Source organism: Saimiri boliviensis, chromosome 2, assembly GCF_048565385.1.
Source record: "Saimiri boliviensis isolate mSaiBol1 chromosome 2, mSaiBol1.pri, whole genome shotgun sequence".
NCBI lineage: Eukaryota > Metazoa > Chordata > Mammalia > Primates > Cebidae > Saimiri > Saimiri boliviensis.
The window spans coordinates 159307787-159330366 of record NC_133450.1 but is presented as its reverse complement, the minus strand read 5'-3'; the positions used below and the strand labels follow the sequence as shown (position 1 = coordinate 159330366).

The window sequence follows — 22580 nt, the reverse complement described above, 5'->3', positions numbered from 1 at the left end:
AAATGGAATTTCATGACTAAAATCTTACTGGATGAAACATTAAAAGGTCTATAATTCCTTGAATGATAAATTTTGTCATACTTGTTTTAAAACCACAGATTTGTGGTCCTAACCATTGCTAGGCCTTTATCCTCAACTTGGCATAGTTCTAGGTGTCTTGTTTTGTTTTCAAAACTTAAAGATTGCAATGCATCCAGCTTCATATGCACTGGCTTGCATACCCATATACAGATCTGGGACGAGTACTTTCTTAGAGGTAAGTCCCTTTGTTTCCCTATTGTTCTCCTGAGTTCCACTCCTTCTCTCCCACCTTCTCTCCCTCAGATCTTCAATGTAGATGACAGGATTTTGGCTCTTCTTGGTATGGTCCTAAAGGAAGCTGCTTAATGAGAAAGAAAGAAAATTTTCAATACATCATTTTTTAAAAATAAATTCTTTTGATACTTTTTTCATCGTGCAATATTCAAAAGCATGCTGTGTAAGCACAGAAGCAATGAAAAAAGAACTAGGAGGAAGGCTGCAAATATTCCAAGTAACTTTCTCCACTGGGATGTTAAACTGAGCATTTTATGAAACACAAAGAAAACAAGAAAATGGACATGCTGTTGTACCGAGTAACAAAATAAATAAGAATATTTTATTAAATTAATGCAGGTACAAAAAGTGACAATCAAATGCAGAGTTAGATATCATCTCTGCCTATGCCTTTTACAATGAAACTGAGACAAAAGGGATATGCCTTACAAATCCAACACAAGTAGGAGTTAGGACTTAGGAATAGACTGGGCAGATTGTGTGTCTTGCTCAGCCACAATTCCTGCCTGTAATTCACACAAAGGACACTGTCACACAAATTACTATACAAATGCACATGTACAAACAGATAACACAAGGAGCTCTGTTGGAGATTCTGTTTCTTCAGCCTTGACGTGTGGCAAAGCCAAGATATTCCTTGTCATTGAAGCCAGAATGTGGGCAAGAGGGAAGGGAAACACTGGGATCTTCCAGAGCATCTGAATCTCAAAAGCTCCAGAAATCCTCTTAGTTGACCTGTGTAGTGATGACAGCTGGTGGCATTCAAGGGTCCAAGCACAATGAGTGAGGCTTTTCTGTCACAGGGTAGCTAGCAGTCAAGGTACACTGCTGGAATTTCCAGAAGGAAAATGTGATTTAGCAAGTACAGCGTCAAAGTGAAGTTTATACTCAAGAGAAAGCAGAAAACAAAAGTTCCAGATATGATTCTGTCATACAGAGTTAATAATAAGATGGCTTTTTAGGACTAGATTGACTCAGTGCACCCTGGAGAGCCCATGGGTCTCCTTTTGAGCAGACATAAACAAATCCAAACTCAATCATAGAGCAAATACTTAACAAATGCTGGTCGTCTAGATATACACGTAGCACATATTTAACAGGTAATAAATCATATGAAAGATAATAAAAGGCTATGGGAAAGATGACTTAGAAATAAGGAAGACATGGGTTCCAACCCCTGGGGACTTTGAAATTCATTCCATCTACTATGTAAGAAACACTATAATAAATAAAAACAGTAAAGTGCACAGCAGACATATAATGGGTTCCTACACATTTAAAATTTTTTTAAAATATGTGTTTTTGACATACATTTCCAAATGTAGACCATCTTTAGAAGAAAACATGAATAAAAGACAGTAGCAGTTGCTCTGGAAAGGAAACGTGAATGGCTTGGAGAATGAAGTGGAAATTTTCAAACCTTCTCCCATGAGATCTTTTGAATTTTGAATCATGGAAGGGTATGAATTTAAAATTTAATAGCATTTAAAGAGAAAAGAAAGAACTGTTAAACAATACCAGATACTATATAAAGAAGCATTAGATTGTATGGCAAAGGCAAATAAATCAGGGATAAATATAATGCTAGAAAAGGAATTCCAGTGTTATTTTCCAGGGTTATTTTAAGTACTGACCTCTCCTTGTAAACTAAAATTGCTTTGATTATTAAGAAGTTTAAGTATATCCAACTGTCCCAGACCCCACTGGCCTATTTCCTCCTCTTGAAAACACTGCTTGGCTTTTCTCCTCACATTATCCTTATGGTATGACACTGGGCTAAATTATAATAATACATTTTCTTATTAATCTCCTCATGGTATCATGAGCTCCTTGAGGGCAGTTCCTTTGTCTTACTTACATCGTAGATTCAATGTCCGGCATGTGATTGATGTTTCAAGGGTACTTAATAAATAGTTTTTGAATAAATTAATTGCTTAAAGTAAAATATAGCTGTAAATTATGTTCTAAAAGGACAGTGGGTGGCAGTCTGAGGTCTGCTACTTACTGGTTTGGGCAAGTTACTTAATCTGTTTGCTTCCTCAGCTGAAAAATGGGTAAAATAATAGTGGTTATCACAACAGGGTGTTACAGGGATGAAATGAGATTATGTGTGTAGGGTACCACACAGTTGTAAAGCTGATATTTAAATGGAACAGATACTGCACAGACACTTGAGGTCTGAGAATAAGATTAAGTCAACTAAAGTATTAATGGGTTAAATAAATGTGACATCCTATAGAAACCAACAGTTTGATTTTTATGCTTCCAAAGTGTACTTCCAGTTATAGAGACCAAGCACCTTACAAATACTCCATATTTTACTGGATGTGAGCAAGTGATTAAGCAGCAAGTTTAGTTTGGTGACAAAATTTTAACATATACTACAATACATCTTTAAAAGAAATCATTCACAACCCCACTCACATGACAAGAAGACCTCACAGACTCAAAATAAATAGAAAAACTCATACATAAATACTGTTCCAATACTGGGACTCTCAGTCATGCAGAAAACAAATTGAGGCATTGAGTGAAAGCAAAGGGCACTTCTGCAGGAACTGACCCTCAAATTAGGGATTCTCAACCTGTTTTCTTAGGATGAAAAATGGATGATTTGCTTGGAGGCTCCTTGTTCAGAAGTATCCTTTCTCCCTTTCACATGCATCAGTGAGCCCCTCAGTCATTTGAAAGTACCAAGGTCTCCCTCCAGGCTGCCAGTTCAACTCCATCTTTCTTTATTCTCCTCCTCTGCCTTCGCCAGGTTCTATTTTCAGTTCTTGGGCCTTTTAAGTCCTACATTGCCTGCATCCTATGGGCCCATTCATTCCTCTGGTCATGCTCAGCCCTGATGAACTCCCAAACCACAGGCTGAGAATCCCTGCTTGAAGATCAGAAGTTCCAATGCTGGATTACGTCTCCTCCAATTGTGTATCTGGAAAGTGATAATAGTATATTAATTTTACAGGGAACGGTCTTAGGAAAAAGTAATAAAAAATCTAATAAAAACCATAACTCATAGCTCCTGATATGATAAATGATGAGTTTGAAATGAGAGAAAGAAGCAAGTTGTATTTGTGCCCAATTATTCTTACATGATAAAGGGTGAATGGTTTGCTTGGGACTTTTCTGGTTTTAAAACTGAAAATCTGATATCCTGAAAAACCCCTCAGTCCGAGCAAATTGAGATGGCTGGTCTCCCAGCATGACCCAAACAACATTTACCTCTTAGCTTTACAACACAAATGATGTTATGGGCCACAGAATGAAACTTGCCTGAGCTTGTCCAAGTTAATTCGACTGCTTTAAACTTGGGCTTCTTGTTAAGTTTGCTTTCTAAATACATTAAAAAAAATATTAGAAATCTTAATATAACTTTCTTCTTTGTTCAATAAAGTGGGTGAGGCTTTTCTGCCCTGCTTTTAATTGAAGACATTTGTAGCAAAATGGATTGAAGCACATGGATTAAGAATAAGGGTCTATGGTTAGGCTAATGTCCCCCAAGCTTGATTTTTGTCTTCACCTCTGTGTTCTCAGGCACTTTACATTATCTTCTTGACCCTCTGTTTTCTCTACTATAAAATGAGGATAACTCTAGTCTCTCTCTCTTTTTGCTAATAGCAAGGGGTGAGGGATTAAATGAGATACTGTGCATGGTGCAGTTAACATAGTATTACAATACTGACACACAATATTTTAGAATCAATTAATTATCCATCCACCTAAGTCAACCTTGTCCCCTGCTGCAGGAAGATGCTAGGGTGCAAGGCAACAGAAGCTTAGCAAAGAGAAGCTGACTCCTCCCGCTTCCCTGCACCTCTCCTCTCTCCACAGAGCTGCTCCCCACTCACTACTCTTGAAGGCCATCCCTAGACCTCCTCAGATGGAGGGAGGAGTTCTTGTATTAGTTGTGAGGCAAAGGGGAGCCAGCATTCTTTAAAAGGAGAGGAGATTATGACTGATGGATTTCTCCTTGTTATTGCTTTACCTTTTTGTTTCCCTTGCCTTCTACTTCCCAATCCCCTTTGATATTCTTACCATTTTGCTTCTTTGAGTTTGTATCTCGGATGCCACATATTTTCACATCCATCATTCTCCCTTGAAAAAAAGAAATAATTTTTATTTCCATATAGCACAGCTCTACATCCAATACAGTGACCCAAGTTTACATTGCAAGTTCTATGAAATATTTGTAATCCCTAGGAAGTCCAGTGGACATCCTTATTCCACAGCTCCCAACTTCTGAGGTTAATTCAACAGTGTAGGGTACATGCTTTTGATCCTAGATTTCTTTTTGAGGACTATATACTTTTATTTTTCATCTTTTCCCCAGAGATGGACCAAATTCTGAGGTATTTTATGATCTATTGATTTCTAGCCATTTCTACTACCAACTAATCTTTTTTTCCAGAGAAATATTCAAAATGCAAGCTGGCAACAATGATTTCTTTGCATAAATCAACTCCATCTCAGGATCTTAGTGTCATTGAAACTTGATCCTTATATTCTCGCTATCTCAGTCCTGTTAAGAAAGGAATTTTTGGAAATAGCTCATCTCTACTCTCTCAGTTAACATTACTTTCCCCCACATAAGGAGTTGTGGGGAATTTTTCAATGACTATTGGAATTCCCTTCCATATTCTACTTCCCTATTTAACATCAGACAACTCTATACTGTCACTGGATCTCTTGTTATACTTCTCTAAGTATTAGAGGAATTCTTTACTCTGAATTGTCTTAAATGGGAGGAAATTATTTGAATACACTTATTTTCCTGGATTTTAATTGTTCCCACGGGTAAATGGAGAAATGAACACATGCAAATTATGTAACACCCTCTACCATACATTTTGCAAAATATAGTAAAAAAGTAAAAAAAAAAAAAAAACAGTTCCTCTATGGAGGAACTATTTTTGTTACTTAGGGTACCCAGAAATCAGCTGGGTGCAACTAATGCAAAACTAAAATGTAACTGAAAGTAACAGGCATTTTAGTCCTTTCTCTCCTGTAAGTTTATGGTTATTTGCATGAAAGAAAAAATTATATGACACTGCATCTTCTTCCACCTCCATTCACACCCATCCTCCTACCTCTCACGCCTTACACTTCATCTTCACCCAGTGATCCTACTCAGCTTCAATATAATTGCTGTTGAATAATGGAATGCCTTTGCACCACCTTGCAGATGTTCAGTCAGGTTTCCTTGCAGCCTTGATCCAATTCTCACCCCCTCCTCATCCCCAAGGAGACCAGGGCAATTAAGGAAATACTACCTTTTCTTAAATAGAAGATGAATGTCAGTGCTACACCAAGGAATACCAAGATGGCTCCCAGAATTACCAAGTGAGTCCTTTCATTTGGAGGAAGTACCAGAGGTTGTTCTGAAAAAACAAAACAAAAAGAAACTGACTAAAGATAAAATTTTGATGGGAAGGGGTCAGGAGAATAGTCATCCTTGAAGTTTAGTTTAGCTTTAGGTTACTTTTCTTAAATGCCAAAGTTTGAGTGGCTGGAATGGTAAGATACCTCTGTTAAAATGGGAACAACATAGAGAAGTCGAAGAAGCCCAGGTTTTGAGCTGGGGCTAAATTCTGCTGCCCTTAACCAATTTTGAGGTCTTGGGCAAGTGACTAACTCATAAGTTTTTCTGAAACTGAAATAAAATACATATGAACAGGCATTGTAAAATGTAAGTTGTGGAAAAGGCTGGCTGTTGTTGTGTCTTTAAAGCTACAACTGGCTAGTTAGAGATGGATCTAACAAAATGGATGCGTACAAAATGCAAATGCTAATACATTTATTGTGAGGCTAAAATGTATAAAGTGCTTAGCACAGTATCACATGGAGTGGCTACTCAGTATTAAATGGTGGCCTTGATTATTTCACTTTTTTTTTTTTTTTTTTTTTTTTTTTTCAGAATCTTGCTCTCTTGCCCAGGCTGGAGTAGTGGTGCGATCTTGGCTCACTGCAACCACTGCCTCCCAGGTTCAAGTGATTCTTGTGCCTCAGCCTCCCAAGTAGGTGGGATTACAGGTGCACACTACCACATCTGGCTAATTTTTGTATTTTTAGTAGAGGCAGGGTTTCACCATATTGGCCAGCCCAGTCACGAACTCCTGACCTCAAGTGATCTGTCCAGCTTGGCCTCCCAAAGTGCTGGGATTACAGGCTCCTGGCCCCTCTTGCATCCTTTAATATGGAAGCTAGTAGCCTAGTGTACATGGCAGAGTGGAACATGGAAGGCCAACCAGAACTGCTAAGGAGCTCCCACCTCCTCCTATCTGTGGTCATGATTGGAGACCAGTGCTTATTATCTTATCTTTCTCTGCAGTTTGAACATCTCTGGACAACTAGTCACTGGTATCTCTTACTATGCTCCTTGTCTGGGGTCCCATGCAGGAGGAAAAGGGGTCCCATGGCACACAGAGGTTCGGAGGCTGTGAACTCCCACCTCTCACCCTTAGTCAGCTCCTGCCTGGCTCAACTCTCCACTGAGACCCGTGATCCATCTCTAACTAGCCAGTTGAAGCTTTAAAGACACAACAACAGCCAGCCTTTTCTACAACTTACACTTTACAATGCCTGTTCATATGTATTTTATTTCAGTTTCAGAACAACTTATGAGTTAGGCATACCAGGTATTTAAAAAAAAAATCCCCAATTTACAGATGAGGAAACAGACTACGCACAGTTAAGTGAGTTATTGTAGGCCAACCAACAGATAAGTTGTCATAAAACAGCTTTTAAATGGCAGGAACCCGCTAATCTAGTTTTTACTGAAAGACAATTGAGTACTAAGGACTCGTACCCTAGTAAGAGCATCCCCCTCATTTTCTAAACGTTTTCCCCTCTGTTCACAAGACCATCCTGGATTATCTTTTCCTATTGATTTAATTTCTATCAAAATTTTCAGGTATTTTTGCTGAAGTACATGGCATTTTCCTATCAACGTCTATGGGGGGAAGGGGCAGTGAGAAGCTCTTCTCTGAATATCTTTGTGTTTATATTAAATATCATGCTCACCTACCTCACTTTCTTTCACATTCTGAGCCTCTCATCAGACTCTGTTTCCCACCCTACCTACTTCTGTAGAGTAGCAAGATCAAAAAAAAATAGTTGAATTTGTGCAGGCAATGGTTTTATATCATTTTCACACATTTGCTAATTTGACCCCTGCAATAACTTTGCTCAGTAGGTTATAATCCTATGGGGAAGGTGAAGGACACAGACGTCTAGTAATTTTCCCAGGGACACGCAGCCTCATGACCTGTGCACTAAGCAGACTGCTAGTGTTGAAATATCGTAGACTACTTGGGAGAGGCACAGGTGAGAAAGGGTCTCTCCTGTTTGGCATAAGATAGAAAAATACGTTCCATTTATTTCCTACCACAGAAACCCTGGAAAGAAGGAAGCAGCTTGAATGTCCTAGGATTTGGATTCCTGAAACATGGTCTGAATTGGTATTCCTCTCAGGTATTCCGCCAGGTTTCTCAGCTATGAAAGAACATTTCCCACATGGTATTGGATTGCCTGTTTTTTGTCTGTTTGTTCATTTGTTTTTTATGTGTTTCTTGAAGAGTGTGAACTGAGTCTTATTCTATGTGTATCCAATGAGTACTAATGCATGGAACAAAAGGCACATCCAACAAATACCTGCTGAATGTTTATTATGTAACAGTATGATTTGGATGAATGGAGGTGAGCAATGAGGATACATTTTGTAAATACAGTGTTATTCATTCATTCATTGATTCAAAAAATACTGAATGACCACGATAAGCAGACATCATGCTAGGTGCTAGGGGACAGTGTTAGACATATTTTAATGGACACATTTAGAATATTACCTGGGATGACCAATTCAGCTGTATGGTTTTCCTCAGGATCTAATCTCCTAAAAGTGCAGTAGAAAATCTCATTAGCTGTTGTGTTGATTCTCAGTGTGCTGGTCACATTGAAAAGCTTCTTCTCTCTCTCAGAATTGGTGGTGGTGGTCTTACCACTCAGGACTCGATGGTCACTGCTTGTCCAGATGACTTCGGCCTTGGGATAGCCCTCAGCCTGACATGTTAGCTCATATTCAGAGGTGACTGGATCCACAACCAAAATTCTTTGGTTGATTTTGTGGTATGGGGCTAGGTCATAAGCAAAAAAGAAGTCAGGGCTTTTGTTGAGAACAGAAATAGATACATAGCTTGATGCTGTCCACATTAGAAAGAGTATCAGTACAGGCTGGTTCTCAGAGGCATATGCTTAATGTTCAGATGCCTCAGCAGTGCGGAACACCTGGTAGCTCTGCCTCAATTCAGTTCAAAGTTGGGCCAACTTTGGGGTTCTAGGAATGATTATCTTGCTGTAAAAGTCATGTTGGTACATTTATTGGGCTCAAACTAAATGTAAAGATTAATTTATACTAAGACCCCAGACTTCACCACTATGTAATATGTGACAAAACTGCTCTTGTACCCCTTAAATTTCTACAAAAAATAACATAAAGAGAATTATCTTCAAACCAGTTGTCTTTCTATTCAAATATAAAATATATCTCTCCACTTATTCAGGTCTCCATATGTTTCTCAGTAAAGTACTATACTTTTTACATAAGGCCCCATTCTTCTTAAATTTATTCTTGGATATTTTCTTTTCGTTGTTGTAAATCTGTCTTTATAAACATGAATCTCTCCAGCTGGTATACTTTGTTTTCTTAGACTTTATTTAATGAACAGAAAATCTGATTTTAATGTGTCATTTAGTTTTCTGATATGAAGTCAATGATCAGAAATTAGATATGAAAATATATACTGTTTTATCTGTAAACAGTAATACATGTTTCTGGTGATACTTTTTAATGTTCAAATTTATTCTTCATTTTAGAAGTTTTAAATTTACAAAAAAACTGCAAAGATAGTATAGAACTACTGTATACTCTTTACCCAATTTTCTCTATTACATTTCTCTATTACATTACCATGGTACAGTCACCATAACTAAGGACATTAGTACATTATTAATAAACTGCATAATTTATTCCATTCCTCCAGTTTTTCCATAATATCCTTTTTCTGTTCTGGGATCCTATCAAGGATATCACATTGTGATACTTATTTTTTAAGCTTTTAAATGCTGGCTATTTTAATAAATCATTTAAATAATTATTATGCTCAAGGAAGAAAGTTTGATTCAATTTTAGATCACTGGTTTGGGACCCTTCTAGGATTAAGATACCCAGTTTGCTGATAATTCTAGTACGTTGTTTAGTGCATCTATATAGCATAAGAGCTTTACTCATGTTTATTCATTACAAGCACTTTAACATGTTCTTATTTTGTTGGTAGAATCTTTGTTATACTCCTAACAGTGTAGTGTAACCACTAATGATCTAGAGCCTTAACTCTCCAGTCTTTACCAAGGACAACAATAGATTTGTGATGAAATTTCTTCACAGAGAGTTAATACAAAACAGTTAGAATCAAACAAAACTGAAATAAATAATGAGTGATGTCTTGGTACTTGTAAATCAATGAGACTACTACCGGTGGAAACACTAGAAATCAGTATAATTACGATTTCAAAAGAAAAATAACAGTTCTTATGAGTGGGTTGCTTTGGGGTAGTTATGGATTTTCAAATTCTCTTACCTAATTTTGACTAAACTAACCATCTTAAGAAATTAGACAACTAATTAAAAAGTTTCCTACAAAGAAGCAGAGGATTGAAGATAATACTAACGATTCAAGCACAACCCAAGAGGAAACAACAGAAGTAACACTTTTTATCAGCCACTATATGAGGTTATAGACAATAAGTACTTAATTAGACCTCACAGTATTATTAAAAAAAACTCAAGATTATTGACACTATCCACCTTTGTTAATGATATGTTCACCTAGGTATATTATGCCTTGACATATTAACTAATGATAGTGAAGCATCACAATTACTAAGAATTAAAATGTTGTTTATTACATTTTTATTTTATCCTCTTAAAATGTCTGTTTTTGTATAAATGTCTATTATGTTGAACCAGATGAAAATGGTAATATACAACCTCTTTTGCTCTTCAAAAATGGCAGTTTCTTATGACAACAACCTATATGTTAATAAAAAGTAATTTTTTATAACTACACACAAATGTGCATGCACATACACACACACAACTTTACAATATTTTACAGATGAGGTGAGTAATTAAAATTTTTTGCAGACCCCTGGTTTACTAGATCTATAACACTATACAGTATATATTTTAAATACTATAGAACACTGTATTGTACATACTTTTATCATAGAGTATACTATATGCTAGTATTTTTAACCATAGATTATACTATACTTTCTCTATATATTTACCATAGAGTATACTATACTAATGTTGGACAATCAAAACCAAGAAAAGTTCACGATAGTTTTGAAGCCAATATATAACTTGACACACACACCAGAGGTACAAATACAGGCAATAAAACGTGGTTATTAAGGTCTCAGACTTCAGAGCCAAACTGGTTCGATTTAGAACTAGCTTTATCATTTACTATCTGCATGAATTTGGGCAAATTACTTAATTTCTTTGGACCTCAGTTTCTTCATCCTTAAAATGGAGATAATACCACTTATCATGGAATCAAAGACTCCATCACTGAAAGACACACTCAGATTTTAGAGACAGTAAAATATGAAAAATGCTCATGTTACGTGATAAAGCACCTACCCCATAGAGTCATTTTCAGGAAGAAATGAACTAATTTAGGCAGAGTGTTATACTGGGTCTAACACACAGAATAAGTAAGTACTAATTGTAGTAGTAGTAGTCAATACTACTAGCAGAACTGCTCCTCCTCCTCTTTTTTTTTTATTGCTGCTTCAGTGTACCCTTTAGAAGGTGCTAACAGTTCCCGATGAACAGTCTTGGAAATAAATTTTTACATATCCAAATCTGTTCATGTTTCCAAAATTTTAAGCTAATTCTATTTGAGGAAATCATTCATTCATTGACTCAACAAATATTTTTTGTTGGCTCTTGTTGCACTACTACTCTGCTATACACCAAGCCCTGGGGATACAACAATATTGTAAAACAGACCCAAATCTCTGTGCTTGTAGAGTTTAGTGGTTCTAGGAGGATGAGGAGAGAGACAATAAACAAAATAGAAAAGTATGATACGATATGCTATACAATATACTAGACAGACATAAATGCTACAGAGAACACTTAAACAGAGCTGGGAATTTGGGGGAGAGAAGGGGTTGGTGGGGAATGACGGTGGTTGCTCTTTGGTCCATATGATCCAAATAGCTTTAGTGGGATAATTATGCAACACTTGGATCTTTCAGCTGCCTAATCTCATTGAAGGTCCTGAAAGTCTGATGAACATTTCATTTTCCCTGTTATTAGGTTCAGCGATTAAAGAAAAATAATTTTCATTGAACGTTAGAGGCCTGAAAGTCTGGTATTTAAACTCACAAACATGGAAAGGTACAGTAACCCCAAAGTGATAATGATAATTTAGTTAATCCAAAACTAAATTCTTTCAAATTTCAGTTTCAAAATATTTCACCTTTAAAATCTCATGATGAGTAAACTCTGTGGAGAAGCTGTTACCACACATTTACTGTGATGGGAAGCAAAGCTCAACAGTATTACTGTGAAATCATTTGCATTTGGAGGTGACTCAGGAGTTCTACTTCCCTGAGTTGGAAAGCTCCTGCAAGCAAGCTACCTCATTTCCATTGGAGTCACTGCCTACTGAGTGCAAGTGAAGCTTGGTGGCTGGCTTGTTCTAAGTACAGAAGGTTCAAACTTTTGGTATGGCTCAATTCAACCCCATAACCACTGTATGCAATAACAAGATGGATTGGGACTAGAATGCAAATTAAGTAATTTATAATACAAAATGGAATCCTCAAACAAATCAGGTCCTAAAACCTGGGTGGTCATTTGCTTTTCTCCATGAAGAACTTCCCGTTAGAAAAACCATCAGTGCCAGAAGATTTCCTATTGTGTTGATCCATAGTAAAGGAAACTGCAGATACACAGGGATATTATGGAGCACAGATGACCTGAAAAAAACCCTTCCCTACTACAAGGACAGCTGTCCCCTCCCTATACACTCCCTACAGGCTGATGAGAGACCTTCTTTGGAAGTACCTAAACTTTATGCTGCCTTCTTCCTGACTGCCAGGCTTATACTCTTCCTCTCCATCCCAGATGTAGCAATGCTGGCTGTTGATGAGGCTAAATTGTGATGATTTCTTTAATATCTTGGAACACAGTATATGCCTGATATTTGCTGATGGACTGAAGAAAAATTGAAAATATAAGCCACAACATCTCAAGAGATATCATGAATGGAAAAGCATATGGTAAAATATAATGAAAATTAAGTCTACTTAATCTTTCAAGAAGATTAAGTGAAATCTTCTTGGCAATAGTAGCATTACTTGAGCCAGAATCAGAGACCAGAAATATATCATAAAACAGATACATTTCTCTTAATCCCTACATGATTTTGTTTTTGAGTTTATAGTTATCAGTGATCACTGATTAATCATTGCTCAGTGATCAGTGACAAATGTAAACCTTTTCTACTTGTTTTGTTAGCCCTCAGATTGAGAGTAGTTAGCCCAGAGGTAGAAAGATCAAGGGAAGATGATTTAATTCTAGTCAAATATTAAAAGGTCATCATGTAAACAAAATAATCCCAAACCTACAACTAGAGAGGGCAGATTTCAGCTATTATTAGGGAGTAGTTTCAACAGGATATGTAGGGGAGTCCAAATGGCAGGGATGCCATTGTGGGATATGACAGGGACACCATTGCAGGAAATGTATAAATAGAAGATCTTCTGGGGGATTTTTGTTCTTTGTGGGAGTTTGGATTAGCTGCTCCCACCTGGGATCCTTTCAGCCAGTCTTCAATTCTATGAAACTCAACAATGAAAGCAGAGGTGTTTTCCTTTACTTAGCTAGTGCTAACTCAAAACTTTGAACTCAAGTGGCCTGATGACATAACTGTGGGTCAATACCAAGGAACTGACACTAGTTCCTCCTCAATTCTCCAAGACAACATCAGTATAGATTTTCAAGATGAATGTAGGCCCAGTGAGTATAGTTTTATACTGTACTGGAAGAATAGGTTCTTTTATACTTAATATGATTATTTTTTGCCTTCAGAGTGACTTCAAGCCTTTTTTTAGTGTGAACCTTACAATGGGGTTTGTTCTTAATATATTTATTTGCATTTGATATAGAGAGGCTCAAAAAAAGGAAATTTGACAGACCTAATAAAATTACAAAAATAGTAGTTGAATAAAAAAATTTCTGTAAGGACACACAGATAGTGGTTACTCTCTTTGCATGCCATGGGAGACAGCGGTGAAGGGAGGAAGGACACTTTTGCAATTCATGTTATCTCTTCCATAGTATCTGAATTATTTGCAAGTATATGTATTACATTTATAATAATTAAAAAGTAAAGGCTAGGAATTATTTTTGGAAATTATACATACTGTAGAACGTGGCTCTGTGTTGTCTCTGGATTTCCAGTGAGTATCAAATAGGTGCTCAAGAAACGCTAATTGGACAATTATGTGAATGAATTCATGAATTGAATGAATGAATGAATAGACTATGCTGTTCTCTTTGAAAAGTAAGTATGGACTTACAAGAATGAAAAGTCTTCAACACTTGGAATATGTTTTCAATAAAGATCAGGCCTCTCATCTGTGATAATTCTTACCATTGACTTTCACAGTAATCCGCTTGTAGTCAGCACCACCATAGCTGATCATGCAGCGGTAAACTCCTGCATCCTGCAGTTTCACATCTATGATCTGAAGTGCAGCAATTCCCAGGGAGAGCTGGTTCTTCAACAGCTGGGCCCTCTGTCTGTAGCTACTATGCTGAACCTTCAGGTCTTCCTCTCCATGCACAAATTGAATAATATTCTTATCGTCCATTTCCCAATAGACAATTAGTGAAGTCAGTTCTAATTGTTTTTCTACTGGGAATTTGCATTCAAGTGTCATATTGCTGCCATACTCTACCACATATAGGTCCTTGGGAACCGTGACAGTAAATGCTAAAAAGAAAGAAGAACAATCTTCAGAAAAGGGAAAATTCCTCAAAACATTTACAAAATTGGCACAGTGTTTAAAAATCACTTTGTTATAGTGATGTTAGAGTGATGGTCAGTTATGTTATAACTATATTTAAGAACTTGCTTCCCTAAAATACATAGTTTATCCAGTGGGCTTGAAATACGTTTTGGGACACTCTATCTCATGCCGAGATATAGTGTCCCAATAACAGAATAATAGAATTAGCTAAACAAGTTGCCCTCACAGTTTATAAACACAGGTTACTGTAGAAATATGTGGAGATGGAGTACTTACAACCAGGAAGACTTGGTTTCATATAGACATCCCCAAAATGTCCTTTGACTGGACACCCATTTGCTTCCTACATACAGGGAATGATAGATTCTAACAGTCATCTCTTTTTACTTCCCTAAACTTTTGATCAGTTTTCTGGCAAGAAGTACGTTGGTATGGAGTTCAGGGAAGACCACAGGGTGATGCCATACTGTGTTACCCTGACATTTTCCATGCATCCTAAAATTCTTCCTTAGAGTATCCTCATCAGAAAAAGCATGTCACAGAGCAACCAAGACTGAAAGATACTGGCTTTGTTGAAAACAAACAAATAAAAGTATACATACAGGCAGCTTTCCCAGATATTTTTAGTAGTTATCCCTACGAAATGGATAATGGATTATTTTGTGTCTTTTGATTTGTCTATATTCTCTATATCTTTACACAATGACAAAGTCACCTGTGTCAAGAAATACTTTGTCATTGTGTAAAGTAGAAGAAAGAATAGAATGTTCTCTCTATAAGAAAGTTGCATGCATATTAAATTATCATTTTAGTTTTAAACTCATGGTTAAAATATTTAAAATATAGAACCTAATGGAAGCATTTGGTGTCTTACCGTTCAGCAAATGCCAGTAGGTCATGAATATAAAAACAGCAAATATCCTCATCTTTCTGTAATAACCTAATAATGGAAAACACAAAAAGAAGACTGCTTTACTTAATAATTAAACACACAATATGACAGTATGGGACTTAGTAGTTCTAATTGAAATAATCTTCTAATAACCATGCATGATTGACTTGTAATTGTGGAAACCCAACAGGGAAGTAGAAGTTCAATACGTTCATTTTATAGCCCACAGCCATATAAAGTTAAGTGAAAAAAGTTACTACAAGATGAGTAGTTTCTAATTTATTATAGAAAAAACCTGCCCACTCAAAAGAAGCCAAGAAGATAATATTGCACCAAACTCTTCTCAACTATTTCGTGTTTTTTCTGCATTGTAATGTACCTAGTAGAACCTGCCCTGTACAAAATTTCAAAGCAAGAAGAATCTGACTTTTATTTCTCCATCTTGTCAATGCTTTTTCCCCCTATAGCTAAATACTTTCATCTTACCCTTTAGCTATTCAAGACTTCCACTTCACTATCTCAGCCACGCTAGTCCTCCTTCAAGTGCCATCCTTCAAAATCTCCTTTTCTGTCCCTCTCACTTATTCTAATTAGAAATCTATTCTCTCAATAAACAGATTCTTCTAGTAACAGTGGGAAGGAGAGAGGGTTGGATTTCACTAATTCATACTAAGATATGAATGACTCATAGTCATCTTCCAGAGGTATTTGACTAGATTCTATTCTTCATTCTGTCATCCTACTGTAAATTTACTAATTCTTTCATTCAGCAAACATTGATTGAGCACCTCTTCTGTGTTAGGCACTATTTTAGGCATGGAGAATACAGAAGTCAGCAGGAAAGAAAAGTCACTCTCCTTTTGGAGCTTACATTGAAGTAGGAGAGTGAAAGATTTATACTCAATTTCAGCCAATCTATGCATTTATTAGTATTTTCTCTCTCTTGTGTTATACATATATTTACAAACTTTGACAAGAAAAAGGTAAGTTTTCCCTTAGAGCCTCTCCAACCTTTGTATACAGACAGGAATGCACAAATGATCAACTAATTAATGCCACATACATATAAGACAGGAGATTAATGTTCCTAATATATAAATAGTTCCTAAAAATCAATAAGACAACTATACAAACTACACATAACCCATGGGGAAAATAAGTGAAGGGTCTTAACATAGTTCAGAGAATAAGAAATGCAGGTGACATGTAAACATAGAAAAGTTATTCAATCTCAAAATAAAAATATCTATTATATGAAATACTATTTCACATATTTTTTGGTGTTCTATGTCCAAATTTTCACTTATTAGCTTGACCACAATTATAAATATTTCTAATATTTAGTGTCTGTGAAGATATGAGCAAATAGGCTGTAATGGGAGGAATGTAAAGTTGTTTAACTTTTTTATGGGGCACTTTGATACTTCCTATTACAATTTTAAATGCATATATCATATGACATTCACCTTCTCCTAGAAATCTATCCTACTAAAACAAAAATACATACACATGTGTATAAGAGTATATGTAAAGGAAGGGCATTACTCATAACAGCAAACTGAGAATATTCTAGATTGCCTAAGCGGTTAAATAAATTTTTGTTTGTTTGTTTGTTTGTTTGTTTGTTTGAGACAGAGTTTCACTCTTGTTACCCAGGCTGGAGTGCAATGGCACGATCTCGGCTCACTGCAACCTCCGCCTCCTGGGTTCAGGCAATTCTCCTGCCTCAGCCTCCTGAGTAACTGGGATTACAGGCACGCGCCACCATGCCCAGCTAATTTTTTGTATTTTTAGTAGAGACGGGGTTTCACCATGTTGACCAGGTTGGTCTCGATCTCTCGACCTTGTGATCCACCCGCCTCGGCCTCCCAAAGTGCTGGGATTACAGGCTTAAGCTACTGCGCCCAGCCTAAATAAATTTTTACATATTCACAAAATATAATTCCATTAAGGACCAAATTCAGCATATGTAAATGTATTGATTTTGTAAACATGCAGGAAGTAAATTGCAAAACAATATATGTCCACTTTCGTTTTTTAAAAAAAGTGTGTGTGTGTGTGTGTGTGTGTTTAGACAAAGGAAATGTCCAAGATATTGACAGTGATTATACTTAGGAATTAAATATAGGGAGAACAGGTAGGTTTTCACTCTTACTGTTTTTAGGGGAAGGAAAAGACAGAAAAAAGAGAGATGAGATTATGGATTTTTGATTTTTTTTTCTTTTCTTTTTTTTTTTTTTTTTTTTTTTGGTGTTCTGTGTCCAAATTTTCAAGCGAATGAATGTTTTACTTTTAGTATCAGGAAAAAAATATAACCAAAATTTCATGAATCATTTCACCTCTCCAAACTGTAGAATGTTTAGCAGACCAAGTGACATAATAGAAAGAACTCCAAAATAGAGTCCAAACACCCAAATTGAGGTAGAATAACATTCATTGATTTTTATGTCTTTTTTCTTTATTATTAAGGTAATATAATGAAATTACAGAAAATAAGAAAAGAAGAGGAAAATCACCTACTGTTACATCACTCTTACCCAGGGAGCATCTGGTGATGCCTGGAAACATTTTTGGTTGTCAAAATTGGGCTGGTTGAGGGAGGGTTGCTATTAGTATATAGGGGTAGAGGCCAAGGGTGCCACCAAACATCCCACAGTGCACAGGCCAGCCTCCCACAGCAAATACATATGGCCCAAAATGTCAGTAGTGCCAAGGCTAGGAAACCTTGTCACCATTGTGAGCATTTCAGTATATATCTTTCAGTCTTTTTCCCTGCAATCTTTTAAAAAGTAATTGTAACCCTATCATACATTTAATACCCATTTGTTACATTTAAGCTTATGACATAAACATTGTCCATTTTACTGCATGATATTCATAAGCATCTTATTTAACAGTTCCATATTCCATAATATTTAATTCCTCTATTGTTAGGTATCAGATTGCTGCCAGTTTTTAAAATATCGTAAGTATTGGTGTGTTCAGCAAATATTTGTTGAGTGCCTACTGTGTGCCAGGCCCCAGGCTAGGCCCTGAGGATAGATTTCCCCAAATAATATTTTTTTTTTTTTTTTTTTTGAGACGGAGTTTTGCTCTTGTTACCCAGGCTGGAGTGCAATGGCATGATCTCGGCTCACCGCAACCTCCGCCTCCTGAGTTCAGGCAATTCTCCTGCCTCAGCCTCCTGAGTAGCTGGGATTACAGGCACGTGCCACCATGCCCAGCTAATTTTTTGTATTTTTAGTAGAGACGGGGTTTCACTATGTTGACCGGGATGGTCTCGATCTCTTGACCTCGTGATCCACCCGCCTCGGCCTCCCAAAGTGCTGGGATTACAGGCTTGAGCCGCCGCGCCCGGCCGCAAATAATATTGTTGATCAAAGGAAAAGAACATTTTTCTGGTTCTTGACACATGTTGATAATTGGTACCATTACATTCTGTTTTCACCCAGAATTGGGTATTGTTTTAAAATTTTTTTTTTTTTACTAATTTGAAGGATCTGACCATTTTTTGGTCTGTTTATGTCACTGGTTTCTTATCAACCTATATGAGGCCTGTATATTAAAAGAAAAAAAAAGGTAAGTAAAATAAAATGAGTCATCATCCTCTTGCCAGGGTTATGTATGTATTTCTTATTTTTCTCCTTTCCATCTATCCTGCAGATGGGGAACAGAGATGGCATCAGGTCTGTGAGGTCAAGAAGTTTGCGAAAATGGGGCTGCAGCATCTATCGGACTATCTTTTCCTTGGGCCAGAGTTAATTGCACAGTTATAAAATATTAATGTGATGTTTTATAATTATTGTATTATAAACACAAATACACTTACTAGGCAGAAGAAAACTTAAGATACCCCTAATCTCAAGCAAAGCATTATAACTGTATGTGAATAAAACAAAGGGACATTAAATCTAGTCATGGATTACAACTAATTTTGCCAGTGTTTATGGTCTACTCTGGTGAAGTTCTTATCCTTTAATGAATTTAGTTAAAATTTTTAGGAGTAATAAAGGTTCCCTGGAAAGTGATTGATTAGATCCAATATTTACCTAATTTCTCATCAAACCCTCTCCTCCACAGTTCCGTTTCCTTTGAGTGCAGCTGTCATTAGTGAGGGACAAAAAGGCAGAATACAAAGATCATGTAAATACACATGCTCATTAACCTCTAAACTTCACATCAGGGCAGTTGGTCTAAGAGAAGAAGACTGACATCTCCTTCTTCAGGTAAGAATTATGACCATGGGTGAATTCCCGTATCCGAATGGAGACATTCGAAGAGTAATGAAATGTAAACTGGGGAAGAAGTGATGGCTCATTCAGGTTGGGGAAGTGGGTTTGTCCCTGGGGGAAGCCCAGTGTAATACTCTGGAACTGATACTACTTCTCATCTTCCAAGGGTTGGATGGGCAGGAGGAAGAGATAGAGAAAAAGTTAAGAGGCCGGGTGCAGTGGCTCACATCTGCAATGCCAGCACTTTGGGAGGCCAAGGCAGGCGAATCACAAAGTCAGGAGCTTGAGACCAGCCTGGCCAATATGGTGAAACCCTGTCTCTACTAAAAATACAAAAATTAGCCCAGCATCATGGTGGGTTCCTGTAGTCCCAGTTACTCAGGAGGCTGAGGCAAGAGAATTGCTTGAACCCAGGAGGCAAAGGTTGCAGTGAGCCAAGATTACACCACTGCACTCCAGCCTGGGCGACAGAGTGAGGCTTGGTCTCAAAAAAAAAAAAAAAGGTTAAGTTTTCTTTCGCAAAAGTAAGAGCAAGAGGCCCACATGGTGACTCACACCTGTAATCCCAGCACTTCTGGAGCCTGAGGCGGGAGGATCACCTGAGGGTATGAGTTCAAGACCAGCCTGAGCAACACAACAATAGCCCCATTTCTACAAAGAAAAAAAAATTTTTTTTAAAGTAGGATCAAGGATTAAGAGAGTCGATTTATTAAGGCTCTACTAAGTAATCAAACTTTATTAAACTCTATTAAACCCCATGCCCAACCTCCTTCTCGGTCATACTGAGACACTCTTGTACATTTTCCACATGGGGTTTCAATTCCCCACAGTATTTCTGTGACTTCCTTGAAGACCACACTCTAACTGCTGACATGTAGCCTCTGCCTACCTGCTTCTACTGAGAAAGGCTATGTTTTTCTTCAGAGTATCATAGTTCTTCTTAAATACTGTTGACAACTATCATTGTGAACTGATACATCCTTTCTTGAAAGCATTTTCAGTTTTCATCAAAAGGCCTTTAAAATATTCAGTCTTTGACTAAGTAGTTACACTTCTAAGTTTACTTGAAGGAAATAATCAGCAATGTTCCAGAGATACACATGCAATGATGTTCAGTGAATGGCTAAGACAGAACCATTGTAAATAACCTTTGTTTCCAACAGTGAGGAATTAATTTCATTTAGTTACCCAACTTAATCGAATGCAGCAATAAACACATTTTTAGAAGATTATTTAATTCATAGAAACGCATCCACAGTAATTTTTTTTCAAGTATTAAACGAGGTAGAACAATGGTACTTTTACTCCTTGTGTTATAAGACAAACCCAGACTGAACTTTGACATAGTCCAAGGTCAATGTGTCTAAGACAAGTTTTATTATATATTTTTATTCTTAGGCTCTTCCACTGCTCTTTTAGGACTCCTTTGAGTTCTCAGAATGGACAGAGCAAAGAACTTACGTTCAGGGATCCTGGACCTGCTTAGCACTGGAAAAGACCTTAGGAGATGCTGCAGCTGGCATGATTTACACAAGTCATATTACTAGCAAGCAGCTGAGGGTGGACTAGGACCTGTGTCCAGACCTCCAGCTTAGCATCAGAGCCGTAATCTGAACACACAGTCGCATAAGAATGACTACCTACCCTGTACTACCTACCTTACTTATTTTTAGAGGTATAAATTATTTTTAGAGCAAAACTGAATCGCGCCTGGAGGAGGGCCAGATGCATTGCCTGTTCTTATTAACCCCAACAGGTAATTGGCTCTACTGCCCCCCAGACCATCGCGTTCCCTTTCCCTCCTCCTCTCTCCATCCCAAAGAAAGGGCGTAGAGACCCTCTGTCCTAAAGTGCCCAGCGAGCCAGCCAGAGATGCTGGGCCGTGGGCACCCGCGGAGGAACAACGCTCCCTACCTGCGGGCGGAGAGAAGCGCGGCTGGTGCGGAGCCTCGGGAAGCTGCGCTGGACTGGGCTGCACGGGGCTTGTCAGCTGCTCATCATCGCGCCCGGCCGGAGGCAGCGTCCCGCCCACCTCTGCCCAAGGCAGCAAATCTAGTATGCCTTTGCGGAGGATTGGACTTCCCCGACCTTCGGTAGAAACTTTCAGTTTGGGTAGCTAGCCTTGTGTCCAACGTTGTATCCAGAGTTGTTTTAGTTTGGGTAGGACACTTGTGTCCTAGGAATAAAGCTATGTATATAGAAATGAAACAGAAAGTGAAACCTGTCAGTCCAGTTTTCTTGTAAATGAGGTTTCAACCAGAAACAGCTTGGATGATTAAAGCAAATCCACATTTAGCTTGTTATTAATATAAACAATTTTACAACAAGCCAACATCTGAACCACTTTGATTTTACCTTCAGAGGGGTAACAGCCTAAATTCCGCCTTGAGATTTTCCCCCTTTCTGATAAAAGCCTCTTCAAAGTGACTGAACATCTTGACATAACTTGATATAACTCTACAACATAAAGAAAGTCAACAGCAGACCCATATGGCTTTGGTTTTTATTCTAGAAAGTAGGTGTGTGTGTGTATGGGTGTATAATAGGAAATGTATTTTTAAATCGTGGATTCTGTGACTTCCTCAAAGTTCCTCGACATAATGAAACTTCATTTGCTTTGTCATTAAAAGAACTTCCCAACCCAAGCTACATCTTTTAAGAATGCTTAGCGTCCCTGCTATTCTACCACCCTAGGGATTCAGGCTGGGGAAGCCTATTCTAGGTGAGGGTTAAGAAAACTCTTCTGAAAGCTTTGGGTCAGTGAATAGGCAAGCTGAAACCACGTGGTTCACACAAAAGATGGTGTCATGATTTACGTAAGTATTATCCCCTGCTGAACTTCTAGTTGCTCCCTTTTCTGAAACTCCTGACTTCAAGTGATCCACCAAAGTGCTGGGATTACGTCTTGAGCCACTGTGCATATATGCTCCCCCTTCTTTCTTTTTCTCTTTTTCTAAGTTGAGAAATTGAATTCTTCATTGTTTGCCTTTCCTGCTTAGTCACTTCAACTGCAGTTCAAAATACTACAT

At 37.5% G+C, this 22580-nt stretch overlaps 1 protein-coding gene across 3 annotated transcripts; it reads right to left on the bottom strand.

The window, feature by feature from the left end:
- Positions 1–615: 615 nt before the first annotated feature.
- Positions 616–21749, bottom strand: CD274 (CD274 molecule). 3 transcript variants are annotated; one of them, XM_003928182.3, is made up of 7 exons: positions 21466–21749; positions 15302–15367; positions 14049–14390; positions 8160–8447; positions 5586–5693; positions 4351–4410; positions 616–3247 (listed from the first exon to the last, which is right to left on the bottom strand). In XM_003928182.3, exons 2-7 carry the CDS (start codon positions 15351–15353, stop codon positions 3225–3227), a joined length of 873 nt encoding a protein of 290 aa, XP_003928231.1. In that variant the 5' UTR covers positions 15354–15367; positions 21466–21749; the 3' UTR covers positions 616–3224. The 3 variants fall into 3 exon arrangements, with proteins under 3 accessions (XP_003928231.1, XP_074250877.1, XP_074250878.1); XM_074394776.1 differs by lacking the exon at positions 21466–21749 and adding an exon at positions 19369–21437; XM_074394777.1 differs by lacking the exon at positions 21466–21749 and having other exon boundaries at positions 15302–16997.
- Between the last annotated feature and the right edge of the window lie 831 nt (positions 21750–22580).